General features: G+C 41.9%; 1 protein-coding gene across 4 annotated transcripts in view; it reads left to right on the forward strand.

Moving 5' to 3' along the window:
• The window catches only part of LOC113981589 (A-kinase anchor protein 2-like), a 266,112-nt gene that overhangs the window by 96,005 nt on the left and 144,880 nt on the right, over positions 1-25,227 (forward strand). For 3 of the 4 annotated variants that reach the window (XM_027709027.1, XM_027709028.1, XM_027709030.1), the window contains exons 4-5: positions 13,551-13,665; positions 14,265-14,286. In XM_027709027.1, coding sequence (XP_027564828.1) covers positions 13,551-13,665; positions 14,265-14,286 — 137 coding nt within the window. Of the gene's footprint in view, positions 1-13,550; positions 13,666-14,264; positions 14,287-22,847; positions 22,950-25,227 lie in introns of all 4 variants that reach the window. The other variant, XM_027709035.1, reaches the window with a different exon arrangement.

Below are 25,227 nucleotides of genomic sequence, written 5' to 3' on the forward strand. Positions count from 1 at the left end.
GGTCATTGTCATGTTATTAAACGCACTCTCCCTTTTTTTTTTATTTGCACTCCATCACCATTAGGGTTCAGATAGCAATATCTCAGGTGTGGCTGATATTAGGTAATGTGGAGCAAAGGGCTGGAAAAGTGAACCGCAAGCAATATCAAAGCAATTTTTCTCACCCGTTTCTTCATTTACATAGCTCTGTAGCTGGGTCTCTTCACCAGTACAGCTCAGCAATAACACCAGACTTCCAGGGACCTTTCTGCAGAATTACAGATGCTGTCCAAGTACAAATTCAATTTCACAATTTCTCTACAGCACAGAAAGTTGTCTTACACTGTAGATGAAATCCAAAGATGTGCTCATGTTTACCTGAGCAGTTGGGGGGGTCTAGGAACTGGTTTGCGGTGATTTCCAATTGAGACTGGACCATGGCCAAGTGCAGCACCCAACTTTTCTCAGTCCTTCCCACTGCAGGTAGAAACTCATGAGATGTATCTGATGAAGTAAAAACTTAATCATGAAACTTAGAGAACTGAAAAATTATATACGAGCATTGTCTCTGGAAGGCCTGGATAGTTATAGCTCCTCTGGTCCTCTAGTGGGTTAGACAATTGTAGCTGATATTCTGTACTCTTGGAAAGCGAAAGCCAGGCTCTGGATGGCAGAGGTAAAACCAGAGCATTCAATTTCTATAATACAGTCAGTATTTCCACAGCTCTCGAAAGCCCTCAATGGATCCCATCATGCTGTGGACTTCCTGCTTCCACCTACTTACCCACCTTCTGCTTCTCCAGGGGTGGTAAGCAACGTCTGGAGCTAAAATTCATTCATCATTTTATGGTATGATTACATTCTTGTCCAGCTTAGCACAGCAAACAGGAAAAGGAACTTTGCTTTGCGGTTACCACCACAGCTCCACCTTCCCTGCACTTGTATGCCAGAAATTTGTGTTGGGAGTCTGTGAAAGGAATAGCAGAGAGCTCTCCATGTGCCCAAGAGGACGGAGGCCTTCCCAAAAACCCCTGCCGGCAGTAGCAGCACCACCCACCAGCCCAGTGAACACTTAAAGAAAATCACAAGAACAATGGCAGGAAATGTCTAAGGGTGGAAACAACAAGCTGAACACAGCCCACGTTTCTGGGGGCTTCCTGATTGGCTTGATTTGCCTCAGCAGGAGCACTTTGGATAACCTTGGAGCTACCCCACCAGGACAAAACCTCTCCACAGTGAAGCCATGTTTGTTGCAGTGGCTTTCTGGGAGGTGGGGATCCTTGCTGCCCAGCACAAATAAACAAACAAACACAACATAAAAGCACTAAGGTAGATCAGATGGATGAAGCAGGATCAGGAGCTGCAGTCATCATGCTCAGGGTGGCAGCAGCTTGGAGCATCCTTCATTGCTCCCAGTGGAAAGTCTGTCCGTTCCCATGGGGCACGTTTCTTGCCTCGCATCAGCCTTCACCCTGGAAAAATGAACTGTGGGTTCCTGTAAGTGAATGACAGCAGAGGACAGATTTGCAAAGCTCAGATCCAAGAAACTGTTTGTATCAAGAAACAAACAAAACAAGTAACGGCTCCTACTGGGTGTTCCCCTTCCTGCCCTGCTGCTCTTTTTCTGTCCCTGCCGTCCGAGTCGCTCTTGGCAGCAGTGCAGGGGAATGGATCTGTGTATTTGTGAGGTCCACTTAATATGAGGAATTTATAAAGGGACCTAATAAAGCTCAGTGCCGGAGGCATGGTGACAGTCAGCTGCACATACCATGTAACTCCTTTGTTAAGGATTTCTGAGGGCACTTACAGATTTAGGCAGTCATGACTGAAGCACAACACAAAAGGCAAGGAGAGAGGAAAGATTTGTTCAAAAAAGTCTGAAGGAGGCAGATGGGATCCCTGTAAGTTGCAGCTTTTCAAGACACTTGTGCTTCAATAGCCGCAGGGCAGCAGAAGGTATCATCACACCAATTAAAATATTTTGGTTGGGTTTTCATGTTTTCAACCTGAATTTTCTGGGGGCCATTTTTGTTTTTATTCTCAGACTATATTCCAACAATCACATGGGGTACCTCAAGTCAGAATGTTGGATGCTGGGCAACACTTCTTGCGCCAATAAGTAGACTTGTAAGTACCATGGTCCTTGAAACAGAACATTTTAAGCCAAGGCAGCAGGAAGCAAATAGAAAATGCCTTGTTTGCACCAGAAGTCCCTTAAAATGCCCATGCAGTCATTAGAGGCAAATCTGAGTCAAGTCAAACCAGCTAACACATCTACCAAGGATAAGCATGGTCTGATGTGTGGTTGGAGTCCATAGGATTGGCAAATTGTATTGCATCAAGATGGGGAAACGGAGGCAAAATTATTTGCTGGAGGTTATAGGAGGGATAAAATAGATAGCTCTAGCCCATGTTTGCTTCTTTTGTCAACACTGCTTTCCTAGTTAATAACTTCAACACCTTTTCAGTGATGATCAGATTGTCACATGAAGGAGTCATTTGCATGTGTTCCTATACTGCTAAAACTTAGACATAGTGGGAACAAGGAGGGATTCAAAACAGACCAAATGGGAACCCTGCTAGGAGTGAAATACCGATTTGAGAGCAATAGGAAACATGCTGCCACTGACTTTGGATGGAACCATTGCTCTGCCTCAGCTGTGAGGGAAGACTGGGCGGGAGTCCAGTATGGAAATAACCTGTGTAGGAATTCAAGGAAGACAAGAAATACCATTGGGGGGGTGGGGAGAGGGGGGTAGAAGGGGGAGGGGAGGCAGGAAGGGAAAGGCAGCCTGTACCAGGAAAAAGCTTGTCTTTCATTCCAAGCATGCTCTTGAGCTTTGCCAGGCACAACTCTTGTACTTTTCCCTTTACCCCTGCCCTTCACTGCAGTGGCCCGAGGGTGACTGAGAGGAACGGGGAGCACTGTTCTCTGCAAGAATTGCTGTGCATGACCCTCGTTAGCTCCCTGGGAAGAGCAGATGAAAGCACAGAGAGCACCTCCCCAAGTCTCACAGGGAACCAGAGCAGATAGCTGAGGAAAAAGCTGGAGAGACCGGAGGTCTAGGCAGAAGACAGGATGCTCTCCAGCCCTAGCTAACATCATTAATTTTAAACTCAGCCTACCACAATCTTGCTTTTCAATGCAGCACTGCCTGCACTCTGAGCTTGTAGAGTTTCATGGCATTTCTGCTGTAGCCCCTCCAGAAGCATTCATTATTTTCAATTAAGGATAGAAAATGAACATTGAGGTGGCATCTGTCTGAATTTTCTGCTGTGGACAGCCACTTAACCTGGAGGTTACAGGGTCCACCTTCCAGCAGCTTGATGCTAAGTTATCCTCATGACCATTCTACTGCAACCTGAGAGGTGTGAGTTCAGTGTCATACAATCACAGCATCATAGAATTGTTTTGGTTGGAAATAACCTCTAAGATCCTTGACACAACATTACCAGGCCCACCACTTAACAGTGTCCTTATCTACATGTCCCATCTACATGTGTTTTGAACTCTTCCAGGGACAGTTATTCCACCACTTCCATGGACAGCCTGTTCCAATGCTTGGCAAAACTTTCAGTGAACAATTTTGTTCCTAATATCCAATCTAAACCTCCTCTGGTACAACTTGAGGTCATTTCCTCTTGTCCTATCACTTGTTACCTGGGAGAAGAGGCTGACCTCCACTTTCAGATAGTTGTAGAGAGCAGTAGGTTCTCCCCTGAGCCCCTTTTTCTCCAGGTTAACAACCCTGGCTCCTTCAACTGCTCCTTATAAGGCTTTTGTTCTAGACCCTTTACCAGCTCTGTTGCCCTTCTCTGAGCACACTCCAGCCCCTCAATGTCTTTCTTGAAGTGAGAGGCCCAGAACTGGACACAGGATTTGAGATGCAGCCTCACCAGTGCCAAGTGCAGGGGGACAATCAGTTCCCTGGTTCTGCTGGGCACACCACTGCTGATAAAAGCCAGGATGCCATCAGCAGTCTTGGCTACCTGGGCACACTGCTGGCTCATGTTCGGATGGCTGTAGACCAGCACCCCCAGTTCCTTTTCTGAGGGATGTCTTTGCCTTGCTCCTGTTTGCCTTTGCATGCCCTGAGCAGCTCATGACCCTTAGCAGCTCGTTTCTCATCTAACATTGTGAATCAGAGACAAAAAGTGTACTCGCAGTCTGTACACAGAAGGCTGAAATCTCTTCAGAGCAAATACTTTTAGATTTGTTTTTTTTTGTTTAACTACACTAGAAAAAGATGGTGGAGATTTTCCAGTCATCCTACCTTCCCTGTAAATGATGCTAGGTAACTGAATGTGCATCTCCAGTATACCAATATGTACAGGAATTGCAGAAAAACATCCTCCTTCCTTGGCTACTCGCAAGTATGGGTGCTACTAAGGTCATGCACTCATTTTGGTCATACATCTGCGCTAACCATGGGTAACTCTGCAGCAGCCAGCACTGCTGCATGATGGAAGAATGAACACTCAACAGTCATCCCCTGATTGCTCTCCCTCTATTTCTTGGATCCCTTCCAAGATATAAATAATCCAGACCACTGTACAGCTGAACTGCTGGCATCTGTTGTTAAACCTAAATGAATTTCATGTGCATAACTGTGATGTGCCAACAAACTGTTTTTCACAGGGCTGGCTGCACCTGTGTTGCTTTTCTAGTTTCTGTCTGTGTGCTGCTGTGTACAGGGACTTTGTGCTGGGGGGAATGCGTGTGCAGCCCTCTTTCACCTGAACCACATCTTGCAACACATGCCCTCTGACCCCAGTTCCCACCACAGTCATGGCCTTTCTGGAGCCTATCCCCTGTGCTCAAAGTGCCCAACCATTTCCCTAGAGTACACCTCAATGGTAGGGACAAAGCACAGCATGGAGAGGGGGAAGATTTTATGATAGCCGCATTGGCGTGTTTGTCCCTTGTACTCTTGTGTGTCCTCAAGCATCCCAGGACAACTCTCCTAGTGCTTGTCCGGTCAATTTTACTTAAAGCCGTGAGAGAGCAAGCAGGTTTCTGCAGGATTCGATGTCTTTCACAAGTCTTTGCACCTTCACTGTTCAACTGCAAAGTACAGGACATGTGACCTCTCTAAGGTGGCTAATTTATTTTCCTTGCCTTTCTCCTGCCATCCCAGTGAGTACCAAACAATGAACCACATATGATGCACCTCTGTATTTGCAGTTTAAGTCCTGTACGTTGTCCGGTGTGACTACATGTCTGTTCAGACACAAAGATCTGCATGTCCGGTTTTGTGCAGCCCAAGCATTTTATACCAGATGTGGACATTCGTGCCATTTGTTTTAAACACAAGTGCTCCAGAAGCTGGATGATTCAGAAGCCAGATGCTACCAGAGCAGGGTAAGCTGTATTTACTCAATTGATCAGGGAAATAAAGGGACTTGGTCAGATCTGCCAGGTGCTTTCTGGAACCCAGTCAGGAGCACATATAGGAGCTTTCAGATCCATAAGCAGAGAGAAAGAAAATAAGTGGACTCTGCTCCTTCACCTCTTTGGCCAGTGGCCAATGGACTGGGTTTCAGAACAGGGCTTTTTTTAAACTTTTTACCCCTCTAATTCCCAAAGGAGGGGAATTAGGAGCTATGTGCTATGTGCTCCTCTGTTGTAAGGGCAAGCCTCATTGATACCGAAAAGCAGCAGAAACAAACTTCTTCACACCAATTTGTAGATGTTAAAAAGGGCATTCTTCTTTATTCATCATGCTGAATGTCATCTAACAAACATGCCAAATGACAGATGGACAGAGCGTTTTATTCCCACATACTTTTTACATATTCATTAGATAGTCTGGCTTACTTAATACATATGCATTAGTTTGCTTTACATAGTCACTCCCCTATTGGAAGTCCTTCTTTGGTCCTTCTGGGTCTTTGTCATCTTAACCTCAGTTGCTGATCAGGCACAGGGTCGTTGTGATTCACCACCAAAAACTGTTACATTTGTTCTTTATTTTATCTTGTTTGGGTACACAGAGCTTAGTTTATGTCCTGTTTGTTTGAGTACATCCCTTATCTAATTCTCGAGGACTTCTCTGAGGTTATATTGTTCCTTATTTGGGCATTCTAGGATACTGTGAGTAAAGTTTCATTTCTATTTGTCCTATCATCTAAGGCACAGTGATTCACTGATTTCTAGTCAGTGGTCTGCTCTCTTCTGAGTCACTGGGAAGCTTTCAAGGTTGCAATCTCACCCGTGCTGGAGACATCTCCCATTTCGAGAAGACTGAACGAACCTGGCCTAGAAAGGGTCACACTTGTAAAAGTCCAAAAACAAGTGTGGGCTGAAAATGCCATGAGGCCAAAAAGTTGTGTGTTTGGGTGATATGAGGACATCATACTGGAGTGAGATAACACCCTTCTTAAGGAGAGAAAAGGCAGGTCATGAAAAAGTGTTCCAGTTAGCGAAAAAGTCACATCAGAGTGCTGAAGTCCCCATGCTTGGGAGATTTAACACTGTATGAGGCAAACCATAGGCAAAAGTTAATATGCAAAGAGTGTTGCTTTGGTGAGGAACTGGACTCAATTGTATAACTACTTCAATTCCAGGTCATAGAATTTGCATCACATTGACACTAAGCCTTCTACATCTACAGCAGACAGCATTCATTTTACTAGTTAACTCAGGATAACGATTGTTGTGTTTTACACCTCATCATGCTGAGTTCTAGAAATCTTGTGGCCAATGCTTGAATTGCTAGCCTTGGTTTGTTCAAGATATCATGGATTAACCTCGTCCTACACCAGGCAGATGCAAAATATCTATATACTGCTCTCTCTATGTATCTGTGTATACACTTCAGACAACAGAGTGAATTTTAGAGTTTTTCTTCTCATCCCAAGCTTGTCAAATGGTACTGCGAAGCAATTTTTGCTTGGTGAAGGGAATTGTTTCCCTTCTCCTGTATTCAGGAAGATTCGTATAGATTACCAGACCAACTCATTCAGCATCTTGCCTGAATCTCATATCCAAGCATTGATTGGTAATAATGGATTCCCAGTTTTTCAAGTCACAGAGGTTTTGCCTTTTCAAAGATGCGAATTAAGTTTGCTGGTCTTGATTAGCAGCTGTACTCTGTAAACAACAGCATGTTGGAAATCATAAGATGTGCACTGCCAGCTTTCCTCTTTGAGAGTGAGCTGTTCAAAAAAGGATGAGCACTGCAGAAAGACTAAACTAAAAGGCATTGAATTACTCAACTCTGGAATCCCATTTCAGATCCTGCAACAGACCTGAAATCAAGCGGTCTTTTGCCATCAACAGTGGCTGTGTGTGGATATAGAGTGACATCCACAAATGGTCCAACTGGCTTCAGCACAACTGCTGGTGTTTGCTAAGAAAACTAAGCCAATGTGGAAACTAAACCAAGGATTAGTCAGTGATTTTCCCCTCCCTACAGCAGATGAAGGGTACTGTTCATGGCTGTGGCATGTAGATTTCAGCTCCAGTTTCTTAGGCGTGTTGGCTTACAGCCAGGTTGCCAGTGCTTGACAGTCGATATGGATATAGGAAGTTTGTCAAGGGCTGTGGTGCTGGACTGGGATGCAGTTGTGCTGGTTTAAAAGACTTAAATGCAAGATTTACATATCTTTCGGGGGAACCCCTTCCCCTTGCAAGTTTATTTTCCAAGGGTATTCTGAACCTGGGTGAGCTAAGAGGTACCCGCTGCCCCAGAAAACCTTTACAGAGATAAAGAAATGGGAATGAGAGGTCCATGGAGTAGAACATTCTTGGCAGTGCACTTATGCAGGAGAAGGCACATAACTGTGCATGCACAAGGGTGGACTTTGTGCATAAGGTTTCAGGTTCTGGTTTTGCTGTGTGGCCAAAAGCTTCCTGAGGGCAAAATCCTAGAGACAAGCACAGTTTGTACTTCCCGTCAGGCAAACCCAGTTATCCCTAAACTTGGTGTTTAACTTTCTCTTCAGTAAGCATCAGGGGTTTGTTGCAGTATTCCACTTCTGAATCTGCCATTTTAATATCAGCTGTAACACCTCAGAATGTTCAGCTCTGAGAGACCTTGCACAAATTACTGATATGCAGTCTCATGCCTTATTTGTGCCTTTTATATCAGGTTGATTTATGGCATCAATCAAGCAATAGCAAAATAATCAACTTACAATTGAACTGTCCCACACACTACATAAGCATTGGTCACCTTTTCCCTTCAAGTGTTTACTTTGATTAGGTCTTTCCTGTTTTTCTCTTAAGTTTTGAATACTTGTACACTTTCCTTATTAGTGTAGATGAATGTTCTTTTTTCCACTGACATACCAGTTTGTATGCTGCAGACATAATTTTTATTACATTTCTATGTTTACTGCAGAAATTGCGTGAGTATTTCTCAAGTACGACCCAGAATGCAGAGTTAGCACAGACTAAAGAAAATGGTCCATAAACCTGCAGCTGTTCTCCCTGTTTATAATGTGGTTACCATCCCACCCCGAAAAACAAAACACTGCTAAGCCGAAGGTAGGTATCTCTAGAAGTCATGTGTCTGCCAGAGTTAATTAGCTGGATAGAGGAGGTTGTTTTCTTCAGGCAGAGTTCTGCTGACTTGGGATTTGTGTGTTCCTGCTGCAAACCAGTGTGACCCTGCACCAGCTGTGTGAGTGCCCTGCAGGAACATGCTCAGGGTCTCTCCCGGGGTTGAGGAAAGGCACCTTCTGTAAGAATAGCCTCAGCCTCTTTCAGGAGGGAGCAAAATAACAGGCCAAGTCTGTGGGTTTCAACATCTCAGCATGGGAAATAGAGCAAATCCTTCACCTAGAGAAAATGCATTCATTGCCTTTAGGCTGGAGCACAAAACAGAGTCCTGTACCAAACACAATGTTTGCTGGGTACTGCAGCAAAATGTAAATGCACATGTACACATACCACAATTCCAAACCTCTCCCTCTGCCTCTTCACCTTTTAGATCACCCTTCTTAACTCCCCTTTTTGTCTTCTAAATTATTCTGTGCCACCTAACAGCTCCTTTGGTCCTGATCCCACCATTTCCACAGGAGGGTTCATGTGCTGTTTATGCTTTTGATCTTCTCAGAAGCTGCACTGGCTGCCTGTCTACACTTGTGTAGTTGCCCACTTAGGTCGAAATCCCACCAAACACACAGACCAGACTTCCTTTAGCAGTCTGGTACATCCCCTTCCCCCGCAGTACTGAATAGTTCTGGTTTGAATTTTTGCAGGGCATCATGTGTGACATCTGTAGACTCTAAAAGAGAAAGCCTGTAAGTAGCCTTAAAAAATTATTTTTTCCCCCGCCATTCAGGAGTTTCAAGACCCAACTGGAAGAAGCCATGAGCATCCTGGCCTGATCTCATGTCTGAGCCTGCACTGAGCAGGAGGCTGGGCTAGAGACCTCCCAAAGTAATTTCCAGCCTATTTATCCAACAAGCCTCTAATCTTACTAAACAAGGAATCAGGGTCCCCCAAACAAAAGCAAAATGCTGTCCAAAAGACAGCATCGCTTCAACTGTTTGTGGTTCCTTCCCCTTCACGGCAGGGCAGCACTGTTAACATGAGAAGAAGGGTCACCTGGCTTACACAGGAAGTTCTTCTCAGCTCCCCTGAAAATCCTGTTACGCTCTGAGGTGCTTATGGCATCCATTAAAGAAAACTGCGGGACAGACAGACTAGCAACAAGGCAGGCTTGGCTTTCTGAGTGGTAAAATCTCCCACTTGTTTTTGTGATATTTGGAGAAATAGGACTGTGGGTACATCCACTGAAAAAACCCCATGTCCCTGCCACAGCAACTCCAGACTCCCTGACCCAATTTTCTTCTTATACAAACAGTTTAGCAAATCTCAGTAATGAGATAACTGCTTGGGACAATAAAGCAGCAATACTAACAGTTTATTTTATACCACTTATGCCTCATCTGATTGAGTTTTCTTCTTAATTTTCTTCCCTGCAACACTTCAGATATTGTAGTTATTTATATAACTGGCCTTATTGTTGTGGCCATCTTTCAAAAGCCAGCCTGAAATGTGCCAAGAAGTCAGGAACAAGGGAATTACAAGGTTTCCTTGCCAGGTGTCAGATGACAATTAAGGCATATCCTTTTAAAACTAAGCTAGAAGAAAAGGACATTATTTAATATTTACACAGGAAAAATATAAGCACTTGGTAAATGTACGTTATGTGTACATGTGTGCTCTGAATGGATTTAGTGCTGTTTAAGCCATTATATAGCATGTTGCTCGAAACAGATGCAATATTACTTCATTTATTTTTCAGACCAAATTTGCATGACTCTTTTGTATATTGTTACCAAAAAAAGCAGACAGTTCTCCTTATCACTTGGCAATTCTGATTGTATGAATCTCACTAAAAAAAAAAAAACATGCAAAACAACCTTTGGTTTGCATTATGATTTAAATTTTTGCACTGCTGGACCATATGTAAAAAAGCAGTCCAAAGAAATGGTGAAGACTCTAGATCCAAGTTTACCAGTGAGATCTGTCATGCCCAGGTGGTTTACTCAAGACTGTATACAGCAGTTCATGTGAAAACTGTGACCTTGAGTGCCTCTCAGTACCTCAGTACCTCAGCAGAGGTGCCTTAGCCTTTAGGCCTAGAGAGTACAAGTAAGAGTGGTATAAAATTGAGGAAATATGGAAAAAAGCAACCTCCTGTGGATATCAATGCTTGGTATATGATCCCTGGGTTATGTAACAGGTACATTCTCCTAAATGATCCCTATTTTTCCTGCCATGATTAGGAATTCAGGCCCATTCTACATAGGGTCTGGGAGACTCTTAGTCTGCCTGCACTGATTTCAGTGAGGAAAAGGCAATTTGTATTTATGGCATGAGTTTTATGCATTCTTACTCAGTCTCACGTAGGAGAGCTCTGTTCCTACCAGATTCACCTGTATTTCTAAATCCTGGTAGCTCTGTCTCCAACCTTTTCCCCATTAGCAAGTTGTTGTTAAAGGGAACTGAAGAAGGGATTCAGAATAGAAACAAACAAACAAACAAAAAAAGACACACCACAACACCCAGAACCACTAGATGTCTTGTCAAAACAGGGTAACCTAATGTCTCCTCTGCCCAGCTCATTCTAATGGTGAGGATTGCCTGGCACAATGGAAGAAGAAACTGAGGAAGTGAACCAGGAGGGAAGGATAAAGGAGTTGTAAACAAGTAAAAACAAGAGAGCAAACAGTCAGAAAGTCAGAAAATATAAATCAAATCAATTGCTGCATGTGCATGTGTATGTGCCCATATGCATGTTGGAAGCAAACTTTCTCTGCAAGACCAAACAATTCACAACAAACTTTCTACAGTTTTGAAATGGTGCACAAAAAATGGTGCACTTATTATCACCCCAAATTACAAGGAGTCTACTTGCTTATAATCTTACATCAAATGAGTTGCCTCATACTTCCAGTGTTTTCACTGCCATAAATTATTAACTTCATTATTAAGTTCATTTGAAAGAATGTATTTTGTTGTTGCTGACTTCTACACACTCCCGTTTTTCAATCTCTTCCCCCATCATGTAGCAAGCAAAATGTACCAGGTTATAGAATATGCATCCTGAAAATCCTGCTTAGTGACTCACTGGGAAAGAACAGAAATATACCAGTAAGCCCTGACTCACACTGCTCCACAGTTTATTTTCACCAGGTAGCACAGCAGAATATTTCAAATGTCTTTATTAGCAAGGTACAAATCATTCCCAGGGATAGGGAAGGAAAAGAAGCCACCTACCTCTTGACTTCTAAATTCATTAATTTAGCAAGAACATGGCACTGGCTAACCTGAGTGACAAATGAATTTTTCACTTCACTAGTATTTTTAAAAATTTCCTGGGAAGACAAGTGAAGATAAAACAGTATATTCTGAAGAATTTCTCCCTGAATTACAACATGAGGAGGAAAAGTCATCCCATATCAAATTGTTTCATTGCAGCAGAACAAAATATTTTGTTTCAACATTTTTGCCTTTTTTATGTTGTTATATTAATTTAGAGAAAAGATTAAGTGGATTGAAACAGTACTTTCCGAAGGTTCATTTTAAAATTATTGCAATTAGACTATTTCAACTTGGAGATGAGGGGTTCACCTTTAAGAGAGAAAAATGGCAGTTTGACAATTCATCACAAATCTGAGACTATTTAGCATTCATATACTTCAGGAGAGCAAAATCTGCCTTTTTCCATCTGCAACAATTTGATCCTGTGACACTTTTGCCTTCTTCTAATATAAAACATTATCAGAAAGTGCCATGCGCCTTTCATCATCACACAATTAGAAAGTGAGGGAAAATCTCCCAGGTGAGTGCCTGAAGTTAGACCCCTGCATCTATATTTAGACACATGAATTTCACAGGCAACTCAATTGCCTGTGAAAGAAGCAATTCCTCCTTCTCTCCTCCCTACATCACCTTCTCCTTGCTCTCTGCCTTGTGTTCGATCAAGCATTAGTGAAGTTCTGCGCTGAGCAGGCCTGGAAAAGAGCAAAAATACATCCCTCTAGCTTGGATCAGTGCCCTGATCCTTCACTTGAGAAATGGTGACAGAAAGGCAGGAGCAACCAGCCGAGGGTAAGGAAAGTACTAGGAAGTGCTGATCTGTCACATTCAAGGAAATATGTTTCAATTAGCTGTGAGCAGCTACAGATCCTTCTGTAGACAAAGGAAGTTTCAGGTAACTATCCCTGTTCAAATGTGTTCATCTTGGCTTATATTATAGAGATTTTTTTTTTCAAAAGTGAGAAAATAAAGAGGAAACATACATAAAAGGAGGAGACAGCAGAAAGAGGGATTACCTGCATCTGCATAAATCATGTCAATAAAAGGAGGTTTCAGCTAAAGTAATGGAGAATCAAAGCTTGACAAAAGCGTATCCCAAATCATAATCAAGACATCTTAAAGAGTGAGGTCTCAGCCATTAGGTCTCAACAAGAAAAGCAAGTGCTGAGTGCTTATTGCCTGGCAAAATAAGTTTATTTTTTGAACTTTCTATGTATTTTATTACCCGAAGTCCCTGGGGACCCCAGCATCATGCAGTAACAGTAGAAAACACGGGTAGATATCCCAAAAGGTTATTGTTGGGAGTGGGCAAAGTGTTGGTTCAAGTAAAACTCCTAAGACAACTGGTTGACAACCAGTTTCCAACAACTATTTCCAGTTTCATTGTCTGGAGTACAGGAGCATTAGAAGACACCTATTTCTGTAATTATTACTGCATATTCATTATATCCTGTACTGCACTGTGATTTCTAAAATGAAAGTAAATATCTGAGAGATGTTACAGAAATTGGGGTGAAGGGATACTGAGGTATATTTTTAGTTAATCTGTATATGGTTTTGCAGAAGAGGATAATAAGGTAATTAGTGTTTTCCTTTTAGATAGATCTATCTGTTTTACAAATAACTCATGTACGCTTCATGTGCTAGGAAATCCGTTGTGAATAACAAGAGTCAAAATTGTTCCTGATGACATTTGAAATGCCAATTAATACCTAGGAAACTGTATCTCATTGAAATAATATTTACATGTTTTATTTTTTTGTGTATGTGTGTGTCTGTATGTCTTCCACAGGCTGGAACAAGAAATACAGAAATTAGAAAGTGAGGAATCCCAAATATCTGCCAAAGAACAAGTGATTTTGGAGAAACTAAAGGAGACTGAGAAATCCTTCGACAACTTGCAAAAGGTATTTTAAAAAAATGACACTCAGGCACAGATTGAAACAAAGCACCATTTGGAAGCAGCAGTTATAATTCATGCACTTGTGGGAAGATTGAGGGCAGTTGCTGAGCGTGTAGCTCAAACCAGGATGAACAAGACAATAAAAGATATAGAGGCATCAGGTCTATTTTGGTTCGGTTATTTGGGTTTGCCCTTCCATTCCAGCTTTTTTTGAAGAGGGATTTCAGAGGCTTTCTCCCTAGCTTATCTGCAGGGAAACAATTTGAGCATTTTTGGCCCGACTTTAAAATGTCAGCAGGATCCTGAAAGGTATTTCAAACTTCCCTGCTCTTGGTGGCACACAGAAATAGTAGCATTTGCCACAAACACCACTTCTGAACATTACAGCCTGCAACATAAAGCAGTGTTCTCCATTTAATTGCACCATGTCCCTCTCCCCCAGTCTATAACAGCATCAAAATCCAAGGAGCCACAACCATAGTTACCCATTTAAAAATTACATAGAACCATAAAAGCAAATCTAGCATAAAAATCAAGACTTCATGCAAATTAAATCCAAAATAAAAAAGGTTTAACCAAACATTCTATTTTTTCCATTCACAGAGTTTCTCCCACCAGGATGGTGGTAAGTGCCTTTTTACTATTGTATAGCTTTGGGTTTAACAAGAGTTGTTACTATAGCTTTGTTGCAAAGGTTTAAAGAGTGGGGGTTCTTTCCTTCACTGTATGTTTCTGATTTATTGCTAGAGCCATTACCTTGTTCTTTGGTATTTCTATAGTGCTAGCACAAACATCACTATTGTGGTAAAACGGTACTGCTTTGGCAGAGTTCCACCTCTTCTTATGCAAACACAAAGGGAAAGAACAGCATGAATAACTTAAAACAGACATAATACAGTTTCTGTATTATTGACCCCTTTCACCACATGATAGACCAGCACTGCAGACTCCTTTTCACCTCTCTGTGGTCAATATTCTCCATTGTATGTGCTCATGTTCTGTTCATAAACTGTTAAATACTGTGAGGACTATTCCTAATGTAGATATTAATATTAAAAATAGATTACTTCACTGATGAACAATATTCTCAGCATGATAATTCTTACAGAAGAAAAACCTCACATTGGTTGATGAGGATGTAGTAATTCCTCGCTTGTTAACTCAGTGTCACACTATGCGCGATCAGTCTAAATACTGAGCTATAAATTTAGGTGTCTGAGTGACCAAATAATATGGATGGTTCCCAGGAAGCAAGAGAGACCCTCATAGAGCCACTCCAGGACCCTCAGGACCCAGGAAGGATATCATGCTAAGGCATCTGCAGATAAATCTGTGCACCACATCCTCGTCCTCAACACATTTCTTTGAAATGACAAGATTCAAAATACTGAGGTTAAGACTACCTCCTCCAGCTGCTGTCAAAGCCATGCCCAACTGTATTGTGAGTATAGATGAGGAATATATATGATGATCCCAACATTAAAACACTGGGACACAATGGAAATTACTGTGTAGTGTATGAGCTGACTTGGAGCTGTCTTGGGGGGGGTGATTAATATTACTTAGTTAGGAGGTTTTCCTTTTAAGTCAAAGATCTAGTTCAGAAATTTTCATTTCTCCTAGCAATATAAACCAAGTTTTTCATTAAATCCCATTGCCAAAAAAATAGTCCTAGCTAGTATACTCCATGGTAAGAATTTAGTCTTTCTTCCCTCTGGAGCATTTGAAATTGGCTACCACAAAGAAAATACAGATCAAGAACGGCAAATGTTTTGTACCTATACGGAGTTACACCATGGTTGTGGGTAAGTTTCCAAGAAAGGAATGGTGCCTACAGAAATTAGCACCCAAAGTGCACAGGAAGTTCTATGACTCCTTCAAGGTGCATTCTGCCTCTTCATGTGTGTTGTAATAGAAAGGGAATCAAAGGAAGGCCCAGCTAACAACTATGAAGTTGTTGTTTCCCTGAAGGTATGTAGCAATGTAGTACTTCACTTGGTTCAGAAAGAGCCCCCATGCTCTCCAGATTTTGCCTGCTTTTGGTGGATCCCTTCCTCACAGACTGAACAAGAAGTAAGGACAGCTCATGATTTCTGAAGGGTAACAGAAAACTGCAAAACTACACCAAAGAGAGTGACTCCAGAATAAATGCACAAGCAAAGAGAGCAGGGAATAAACCTGGGTGAACTGGTCCCTCTCCTCTTCTAGACCACTTGTTTTATATATCTTGTCCCTTCCTCTCAGCAATTGGTCCCTGAGGGCTGAGACAGGCCAGGCCATCCTCTAAGTGGTGCCGTCCTCTTCTCCTCTGTGGATGACTGAGGCTGAAAACTGTCCTTTTAGCCCTCCCATTGTGGGCACAATGGAGCTGTACATCTTCACGTGGTGCAAGTTGAGCCAGCCCTCTGTGTTCTGCTCTCTGACAGCAGTCTGTGAGGGTAACTGATCAGAGCAGGAAGAAAACATGTATATAGCTAGCTGTGAGCACTTTGGTACCTCCAAAACCTTCTAGGACTTGCTTTGTTGCAGCAGATCAAACATCTGTCTGGCAACCATGTCTAACACATGCTGCAGAGGAAAATGGTAGGAGTTGTTGGATGACACAGGAAGGCTCTGTAAAATACAGACACAAACTAACACTGACCTGTTGGAGCAATTTCTTCAGTTGCTGCCACATCCTGAAAGACTCCCAAGGACATACATCTTATGTTGTTTGTTCTGTGTCCTTCCCTCCCTTTATTCTGAATGCAATGACAGTATAGGAAGTGATTTATCTCACCATTGTGTCCCTGTGCATATTTTTGTGCCATATATATGGTGGTGACAGAGATTTTGAGTGTGCAGAAAGCACAACTGTAGGGTGTTCAGAGCCCAGAGGGGTCCAAGCGAAGGCTCCAAGGAAAGGGGAGAAGTGGTGGTGAGCACCAGTGGCCAATCAAGTGACGTTCTGTGTCCTTCCCACCTTTCCAGGAAAAAGAGTTGTGTCTGGCAACGAGCATTTCTGAGCTTGAAATCATCCAGCCACAATTAACACAAATTCCACACTGTCCAGGGTACAAACACACTTTGCCTTCATAAATCACCATGTGAGAGAAAGTAGATCAGAAATGCTGAAGCTGAGAAATGCTGGGATCTGTGGCCCTGTCACTTCCAGTTATGACTACCAGCTTTGTGTCGGCTTGCCACTGACAAGCTCTCCATTAAACAAAGTCTGAGATGATGCTAGGAATTACATCACTTCTTGCTGCTCAGGTCTGCAGTCAAAACCAGGCATGCTGTGGTGCTATGCTGCATGCACATCATGAGCAAATGGAAAGGAGAGAGTTCTTACTCCATGTGTGTATGTTTATGGCTCAATGTATATACAAAATAAGTCACATTAAGGTCTGATGTAACTCTCTGGAGTGCTGAATTTACCTTAGGGGTAAATTCATTCCTTGGAATATATGGCCAGTTCTACGCAAACTACATGCTGCTACTTCAGCCAACATACAGAAGCCACAATTACAGTAACTGTACAGTTTGCACAAACCTCTCTTTGAATTTTTTATGTATTACCGTATATTTGTCTAAGATGTGACTCAGGAAACCTGATCTGGATTGGTTAGTACCCGGAACACTGCTTAGAGATTCTTTTGGTTTTCTCTCCTCTGATCTTGACCAGCTGCACAGCCCAACAGTAAAACAGACGAGCATGTCAGAGGAGTCAAGCACAGATCTTTGAAAAGTGCTTTCCACATGTCCTTTAAAAATTCACCAGCAATTGGTTTTCAGTTGTAGGCTTTCCATAGTTTTTGAATTCAGTCTCCATCTATAGTTGCCACAATTACAGTACCTCTGGCTACCTAAGTAAAAAACATTTATCACCACCCTTGGAGTGCGACATATGAGTCAGTTTCCTACCCATTTCACAGACCACTCAACCAATCTGTCTTGGCCAGGAGAATGCTGTGGGAAACAGTGTCAAAAGCTTTGCTGAAGTCTAAATAAACAGCATCCACTGCTCTCCCCGTATCAACAGAAGATGTTATTATGTTGTAGAAGGTGATCAGTTTAGTCTGTCATGATTTGTCATTGGTAAATCCATGATGGTTTTTCCCAATCACCTGCTTCATTTGGTTTGTAATGGTTTCTGGGAGTACTCATTCTGTCACTTTCCCAAGGGACAAAGTAAGACCATAGTGCTTCCAGTTTCCTGGGTCCTCTTTTGGCCCATTCCTGCGGATAGGTATGACATTTTCCATCTTCTAGTCATCAGGGACATCCCCTGATCTCTGTTACTTTCAAATATTATAAACAGTCTCCTGACAAAAATGTCAGACACTTTTCTTAACACCCTGGAGTGTGGATTTATGTGTGTTGAACCCTTGCAGACCAGCCCTTCCTCCACTACTGGCAGGTCAATATGTGTTGTCATTACTACTTGATCTTATGACTTGGGGTTCAGCTGTGTCAGTAAGGACAGAGGCAAAGAGACAAAAGAAAAGAGGCAAAGAATATCTGCCTTGTCACCATTCTAGTGACTAGTTTCCCTGCCCTCCTTAGCAATGGGTTTATGTCTTTCCTTCTGCTTACTGCTCATAAATCTGAAGAAGCCTTTCTTCTTGACATCTTTGGCAAACTTCAGTTCTGGCTGATCCTTAGCCTTCCTGACTGCACTTTTCCATCCCCCTAGCAAGGTGCTTGTAGTCCTCAGTGACTAAGCCAATATGCTGGTTTTTATTATTATTTTTATTACACCTAAAGGTTCACTGTTAAGCCAGGGTATTCTTTTGTTTAGATTCCTTCATTGTCCTTTGTAGAGAATGGACTGTTCTCGTGCTTTCAGCAGGCACTTCTGAATAACTCCCAGCCCTAACAAACTCCTTTGACCTCCATGGACACTTCCAATGGAATCCCTCACAGGCAGGCTCAGCATCTTGAAGTTGACTTGTTTAAAATTCAGGGTCTTCTTTCTACTACTCGTCTTCAGTGTTCTTAGCAGGACTTTAAATTCCACAATGTTGCTCTCACTATATCCAAGGTATTATTGGTAGTCATGCTACCAGTGTAAGTCAAGGAAGTCTTCCCAGTTTGCAAGCAGTAAATATAGCAATGTGCTGCTCCTAGTCAGCATGTCGAGCATTTGTGGCAGCAAGCAGTCCTTAGTACATTCCTGGAAACTGATGGGTGGTATGTGCATAATTTTTTTCACAACAAATGTCTGGGCAATTGAAGCCACCCATGAAGAGCAGGTTCTATTGCCCAAAGACTTCATTGAGCAGCCAAGGTAAGGTTTTATCGGCTTCATCATCCTGACTAGGAGGTCAGTACATAATATTCCCCTTGGTGATGATCCCTATAATCATGATCCTAAGTCATAAATAGAACTGGTATGATCTCCACAGCTCTCCTCTATACATGCAAATTTCTCTTTCACATAAAGTGCACCTCCACTCCCTCTTTTTCCTTTCCTATCATTCTGAAAATGTTTGTAGCCATCCACTCTGTCTTTCCATCATGTGATTTTTCCCACCAAGTTTTTGTAATTCCTGTGGCATCTCTCACACTGAGCATGGGGCTCTAATTCCTCCTGCTTGTTGCCCGGATTACATACATTGGCATACATGCACTTGAGGTGGTTGAACTTAGGCATCTTGCCTTTGGAAAGGGTTGGGAAGCATTCCTTACTGCTCTGGTAGGTGCACTTATCCATCGTATTGCTTATGGATACACAAGTGTGGGCTGTAACCTCCAAGTTCATTTGTTTAAAGCATGGTTCACTAAGTCAGAGCCAGGGTATTCAGTTTTTAGCAAAAACCTCCACTTGTGTTCTTACAAACATGGTGGGAGAGTCACAATTTCTGTTCCTTCTGATGAAGTCCCATGGAGCCCCAGAGGGCTTTGAAGGTGGAACAGCCCTGCTCTGGAAGCCAGTATTTGCAGAAGACCCACTGCTAATTTTAGTAGTAAGCAGACTTTTTAAAGATAATCCAAGCTCTTGGAAAATTAATTTGCCTGACTTTTGGCCACAAGCCTCTGTGTGGAAGCTATTCTGAGCAATTCTGAAGATTTAGTTTTGTGCAAGAACCCTTGAATGATTACCTTGCCCCATATGTTTTCCCAAGCACTTGTGTGTCTGCTAATATGAAGGACTGCCATAGTCCTAAAATTCATTTTGTTGTAAGCAGTACAAAAAGCCACAGGACTTGTCTTGTGGCATCCTTAGATATTAATAATTTATCAAACATTGAAATGAAGATATTGAATGCAGTCTGTTCAAATGTTTTTATTTATGTTCTGTCTTACTTCTCCTGTGAACAAAGTGCCAATTTGCGTCTATCCATTCCATGTAAAATTAACCTTTTACGTTCTTTTAAAAGGTGCTAAATGAAAGAGACCTTGTTGCCAATGAGATAAAGGGAAATGAGCAGGTTTATTTTGTTTGGGGGCAGGGGTGAGAGATAACAATACAAGATAGAAACTGGCAGAATCAACGAGCCTCAGCTTCTTCTAGTCAAATATTCCACTTCTGTCATGTGACAACACCATCAGCTTCAGAAGGAACTACACGAGAACTGCACCAGTGTCCTGGTGTTCCCTTCTCAGGACAATGAGAGATTGTCTGGAGCCCTGAAGCTAATTTTTAAAATGTTTTATTCTAAATAACATACAGACAAGTTGGTAAACTGAGTCAATATTAAGAGCATATAACACTTAGCTAGGTGTTGTCTCCTAAAGCAGGAGGCAAAAAACCCCCATCTTACTTAGGTCCACAGACATGTACAGCATCAAAGTGAGAGTTTCATCATCAAGCTGTTCAATTGATTTTGTTTATTGCTGGATGTCAGCCATGCTCAGTTCCCTCTACAGGCACTAGGGCCATGCCTGTTGATTCTCATGAACTGCAAAAGAAATAAGGATGATTGGTTAGGCAGCACAAGTCTGCATTGACTACACCCATGTGTGGACAGATACGTCTGTTACTCAACTCACTAGATGAGTGTGTGCTGAAATGACTGTTCCAAAAGTACACTCTATGGAGTGAATAATTACTAAATTTTTGCCATTTCCAGGACACTAAATTTTTGCCATTTCTTTGTCTGGAGCAGAAACACACTCCCCACTTCCTTCTTCTGAAAAATTACTTCAGTTTTCAATAATGGCCTGCTCATTTGCTGATGATATTTCCAGAACAACACCATCAAGCATTGTACCAATTTCTCATTAGGGGCAAGTAACCCTGCAACAGAAAGCAGCTGTTGCAGGCCATTGCTCAGTCTGTGTCTTAAACAATTATTTCTCCTAAGCTCTATTTTTGTATTTTTAAATACAAAACTTTGAGGATACAGTGTGCAGTGAAAATATAAAAACCCATTTGCCAAGACTGCCAGTTGTCCACTGAAAATGAAATTATTGTAATAGGCTCCTCAGGGAAATGGTCACAGCACCAAGCCTGCCACAGTTCAAGAAGCATTTGGATGCTTCTCAGGCACATGGTGTGATTCTTGGGGATGGTCCTGTGCCACATTAAGAGTTGGACTTGCTGATTCTTGTGGGTCCCTTCCAAGTCAGCATATTCTGCGATTCTGTAAATAACATTTTCATGGATGTTTGGTTTGGCGTTTTTTTCCCAAATCATCTGCTATAAATTGGACATATTCATATACTAACTTCATGGGGTTTTTTGAATGAATTTGCACTGTGCCTCTGTGTCATCCTTCTCTGTCACCAGGAAGGGGGAAAGGGGCCCTCCTTACCTGAGTTACCTAGAGTGGTCCGTGGAGGGATGGAGTGTCTTCTTGGGGACTTATCTTCTTCCTGCATCCAGTAGCACTGGTGGCCACCCCAGACTGTTATGGCAGTAAAACCCTTTCACTAATACCAGGCCCAATTTTCCTGCCAAAGGAGTAGGCCTTGGGCTTAGATGTGGCACATCATGTCCTTCCTGAGGACACTACCACGAGCAAGTATTTTTTCTGGGATGGGTGTTAGCCCATAGGGAATATGATGAAAGCATCTCCCTTCACCAGATGCAGTCAAGCAGCCTACAGCAGGACATTTCATTTCCTCTCTCCTTTCACCACTTCACTTTTATGGTCTGCACTGGTGAACCTATCTTACCTGCTTATAGCAATAAGAGGCTTCAAGGAAGGCAGATTCTGCCTCCTCCCCTGTACATGGACCAGGCCATACCAAGGGCTTGACAAATTATACATTGTAGTGGCAAAGAACCTTGGCGGAAAAAGAGTGGTCTGTTTCACACCTGACAGAATCTTATGTTTGAACAGAAATTTAACCATTTGCATACAGAGTTGAAAACATTTCCACTTAATAGGAAAGAGTGGGGTTAGTTTATTTTTTTTCTTTTTCATTTTGGTTTGATGCCTGAACTTTAAGTCAGTTGTTTGTACATCTCTCCTCTGAGCTCTGCTCTTAGCTCAACCACTGAATTCTAGCAGAACAATAAATGCTATCTAGTTATATTTAATCCAGCCACAACATATCTACCAAGAAATACTCTTAAATTGGTTAATATCTCTTCTAAAGAACATATTTACGTTTTGATAAACACCCATAAACTCAAATGTAAAACAAGTCAATCCTTTATGATAGCTTTCTACTATTCAGGGTTTGTTAATGAATGATGACATTGCAGCACTGGCAGGAACATAATACCTACTGAAGACCAAAACAGGTACCCTATCAATACCTATATGTGATTTCATTATTAGCTAAATTTCAGGTTTAAGAACAAAAGGCCGAATGCTGGTTCAGTAATATTGGAAACAACTCGTTCTTTCATCCTATTCAGTCAACATTAGCAGTTTTAGGCTTTTATATCTCTATTTGAAAAGTCACGTATTCTGGGTATCACATTAGATTTGTTCCTTACCTTCCCTGCTGCATCCCACCCCCTGTTTTTAAAGGTCACAGTCTTGATAAATCCAGAACCTCCTGACAAATAATTTTATGTGTTCATCTGACATAAGGTTTGAGTCATCTGGACCCAATCCCTCCTGCCTCAGCTAGTCTATTGAACACCAATCACAGGACAGTGACTTTGCACTTTGTTTGCTTTGATCCGATTATCTAGTACAAAGCTCCAGTGACTATTGTCATGGCTGACAACACTCTGCTGTCTAAGCAATGAAGCCACTGGGGCTCGTAGCACGAATCTAACTGTTTCCTGTTCTCTGACACCAGATGCAGTAAATTACATTTACTCCCAGATCCCTGAACTCCCAACCCTCTATTCACGAACAGGAGAGCCAGTTCCTGGGTGGGACGGAGCAAGCAGAGTAGCTGGTAAGTCTCAAGGAACAAAGTATTATAATATCAGTCCAGTAGCCATGAACTTTTTTGTTATATTACATTAATGAGTCTGGTGTCCTGATATCATTTAAATGCCAGGAAATGCTGCTTGATTTGTATTTTGTAAATAAGTCAAGGATTTTTGAACTGCAATGAGTACTCTCAAAACAATGTAGTTGAACTACATACAAGTAGCATAGGAAACATCCCTTTTTTTCACATGGAAACATTCAGTTCTTTCTATCTCTGCTAATACAAATACATGGTATCTAGGCCAAGGTTTTGTCTCCTCTGTTGTATGCATGCAACTTTCATTAAGATGAATGAGACAGACAGGCAGGACTCACAAGACCAAATACATGCTTCAAATATTTGTGTCATTTTATATTTCTTTGTATGCTACTCTTTTTTCTTGGGGAAAAGGTGGGCATGTTTTGTGCTTGGAGTCATACAGAGAATTTTCTAACATTTAATTTTCAGATTGAGTATGTGTCTTAAATGTAACAACATGATTGTCAAAAGCTGTACATTTTTACTATTTTCAAAATCCTTCTTTTCTAAACAACGTACTCCCTATCGCAAGACCAAATTGTTGGTGGCTACTTAAGAGGTGTCCCAAGGGGTGGGATGAAAGGGGGCTTACTTGAAGAGTGAGTTAAGAAGCACAGCAAAGCAATGTCTGCAGCTAAAATACTGTATACAGCTATGAAATATGTATTTTTCCATAAGTCCTGTTGCAAGCCATTCCAAAATCTTCCCTTCCACCGATGCTTACCCTGATCTGTCTTAAAAGCAAGCTTTTCTGTGTGCTTTTTGCCATTTTGTCAACACCAAGAAAGCAATAATTTCTTTAATTCTTTGGATGACTCAGAAGCCTTGTTAGTGTAGTCCTTGATAAGTGTATTGTGTGTGTGCAATAGGTTAAAGAAAAGGCATCAACACATGTTCTCAAAGGTGGGCTGTAAGCATCCACCTTAAAAAAGCTCAAAGTCTAAGATTTTTTTTTAAAGAACATCCTCCACATAACAGGCAGAAGTTAGGTCCTTCTGTCTGCACATTGGGATATTGTCATGAAGCACTGCATAATGTTTCATTGTAATTAAAACTTGTGCAGAAAACTTGTGAATAATGGCTGTCATCTTCAAGTACCGCTTCCAGTTTCAATTCTATTGTCAGATAGTTTTGTATTTTGTTAATAGACTACACTTAGCAGTAAATAAGCTTTGGTTAAATAAAGACATTTGAGATATCAACATTAGTTTATTTTGCAGCTACTTTGACAAGATGAGCTGCTAGGTTTTCCTGTAAAAAACAAACACCATGCACACAGGCAGATAAGCAGGGTTCTGTTATTCACTTCTCCCATGGCAATGCATTTCACTGGTGAACAGCTTTCTAAGAAACTCAGTTAAATTTATGCATTTACTTGCACAAGTAGCTTCAATGTGATCCCTGGGTTGGTCACGAACTATATGTTATACCAATATCTAAAAACACTGCAGCTGAAATCACAGTAGAATAAATGAAAATAAAATGTTGACAGTGGCTTAAGCAGATTTGCCAGACTTGAATTACAGAAGGATCACACCTGTTAACTTTCTAGGACAGTCTTCCAAGCAGTGGTAGAACTTGTTGCCCAAAGTTTTCCTAGTAAGTAAGACACGGTTACCAGTCAGTACTCCATACCATAAAAAAAAATTGTATCTTGCAACTTTTCCTAAATAGAACCATGGAATCATAGAACGGTTTGGGTTGGAAGAGACCTTAAAGATCATATAGTTCCAATCCCACTGCCATGGGCAGGGATGCCATTCACTAAATCAGTTTGGTCAGGGCACCATCTAACCTGGCCTTGAACACTTCCAGGGATGCGGCACCCACAACTTACCTGGGCACTCAGTGCCAGTGCTTCACCACCCTTACAGTAAACACTTTCTTTCTAACATTTATTCTAAACCTGCCCTCTTTCGGTTTAAAACCATTGCCCCTTGTCCTGTCCCTATCTACCCATAAAAAGAGTCCCTCTCTCTCCTTTTTATAAGCCCACTTAAGTTACTGGAAGGCCACAATAAAGGCTCCCCAAAGTCTTCTCTTCTCCAGGCCGAACAATCCCAGTTCTCTAAGCCAGCACTTATAGGAGAGGTGCTCCATCCCTTTGATCATCTTCACAGCCGTCCTCTGGACCTGCTTCAATAGGTTCACATATTTCTTGTGCTGAGGACCCTAGACCTGGATGCAGGACTCCAGGTGGGTAGAGTAAGGGCAGAATAGA

The sequence above is a fragment of the Neopelma chrysocephalum genome, unplaced genomic scaffold (genome assembly GCF_003984885.1).
Source record: "Neopelma chrysocephalum unplaced genomic scaffold, ASM398488v2 Primary Assembly neopelma1_96671, whole genome shotgun sequence".
Lineage (NCBI taxonomy): Eukaryota > Metazoa > Chordata > Aves > Passeriformes > Pipridae > Neopelma > Neopelma chrysocephalum.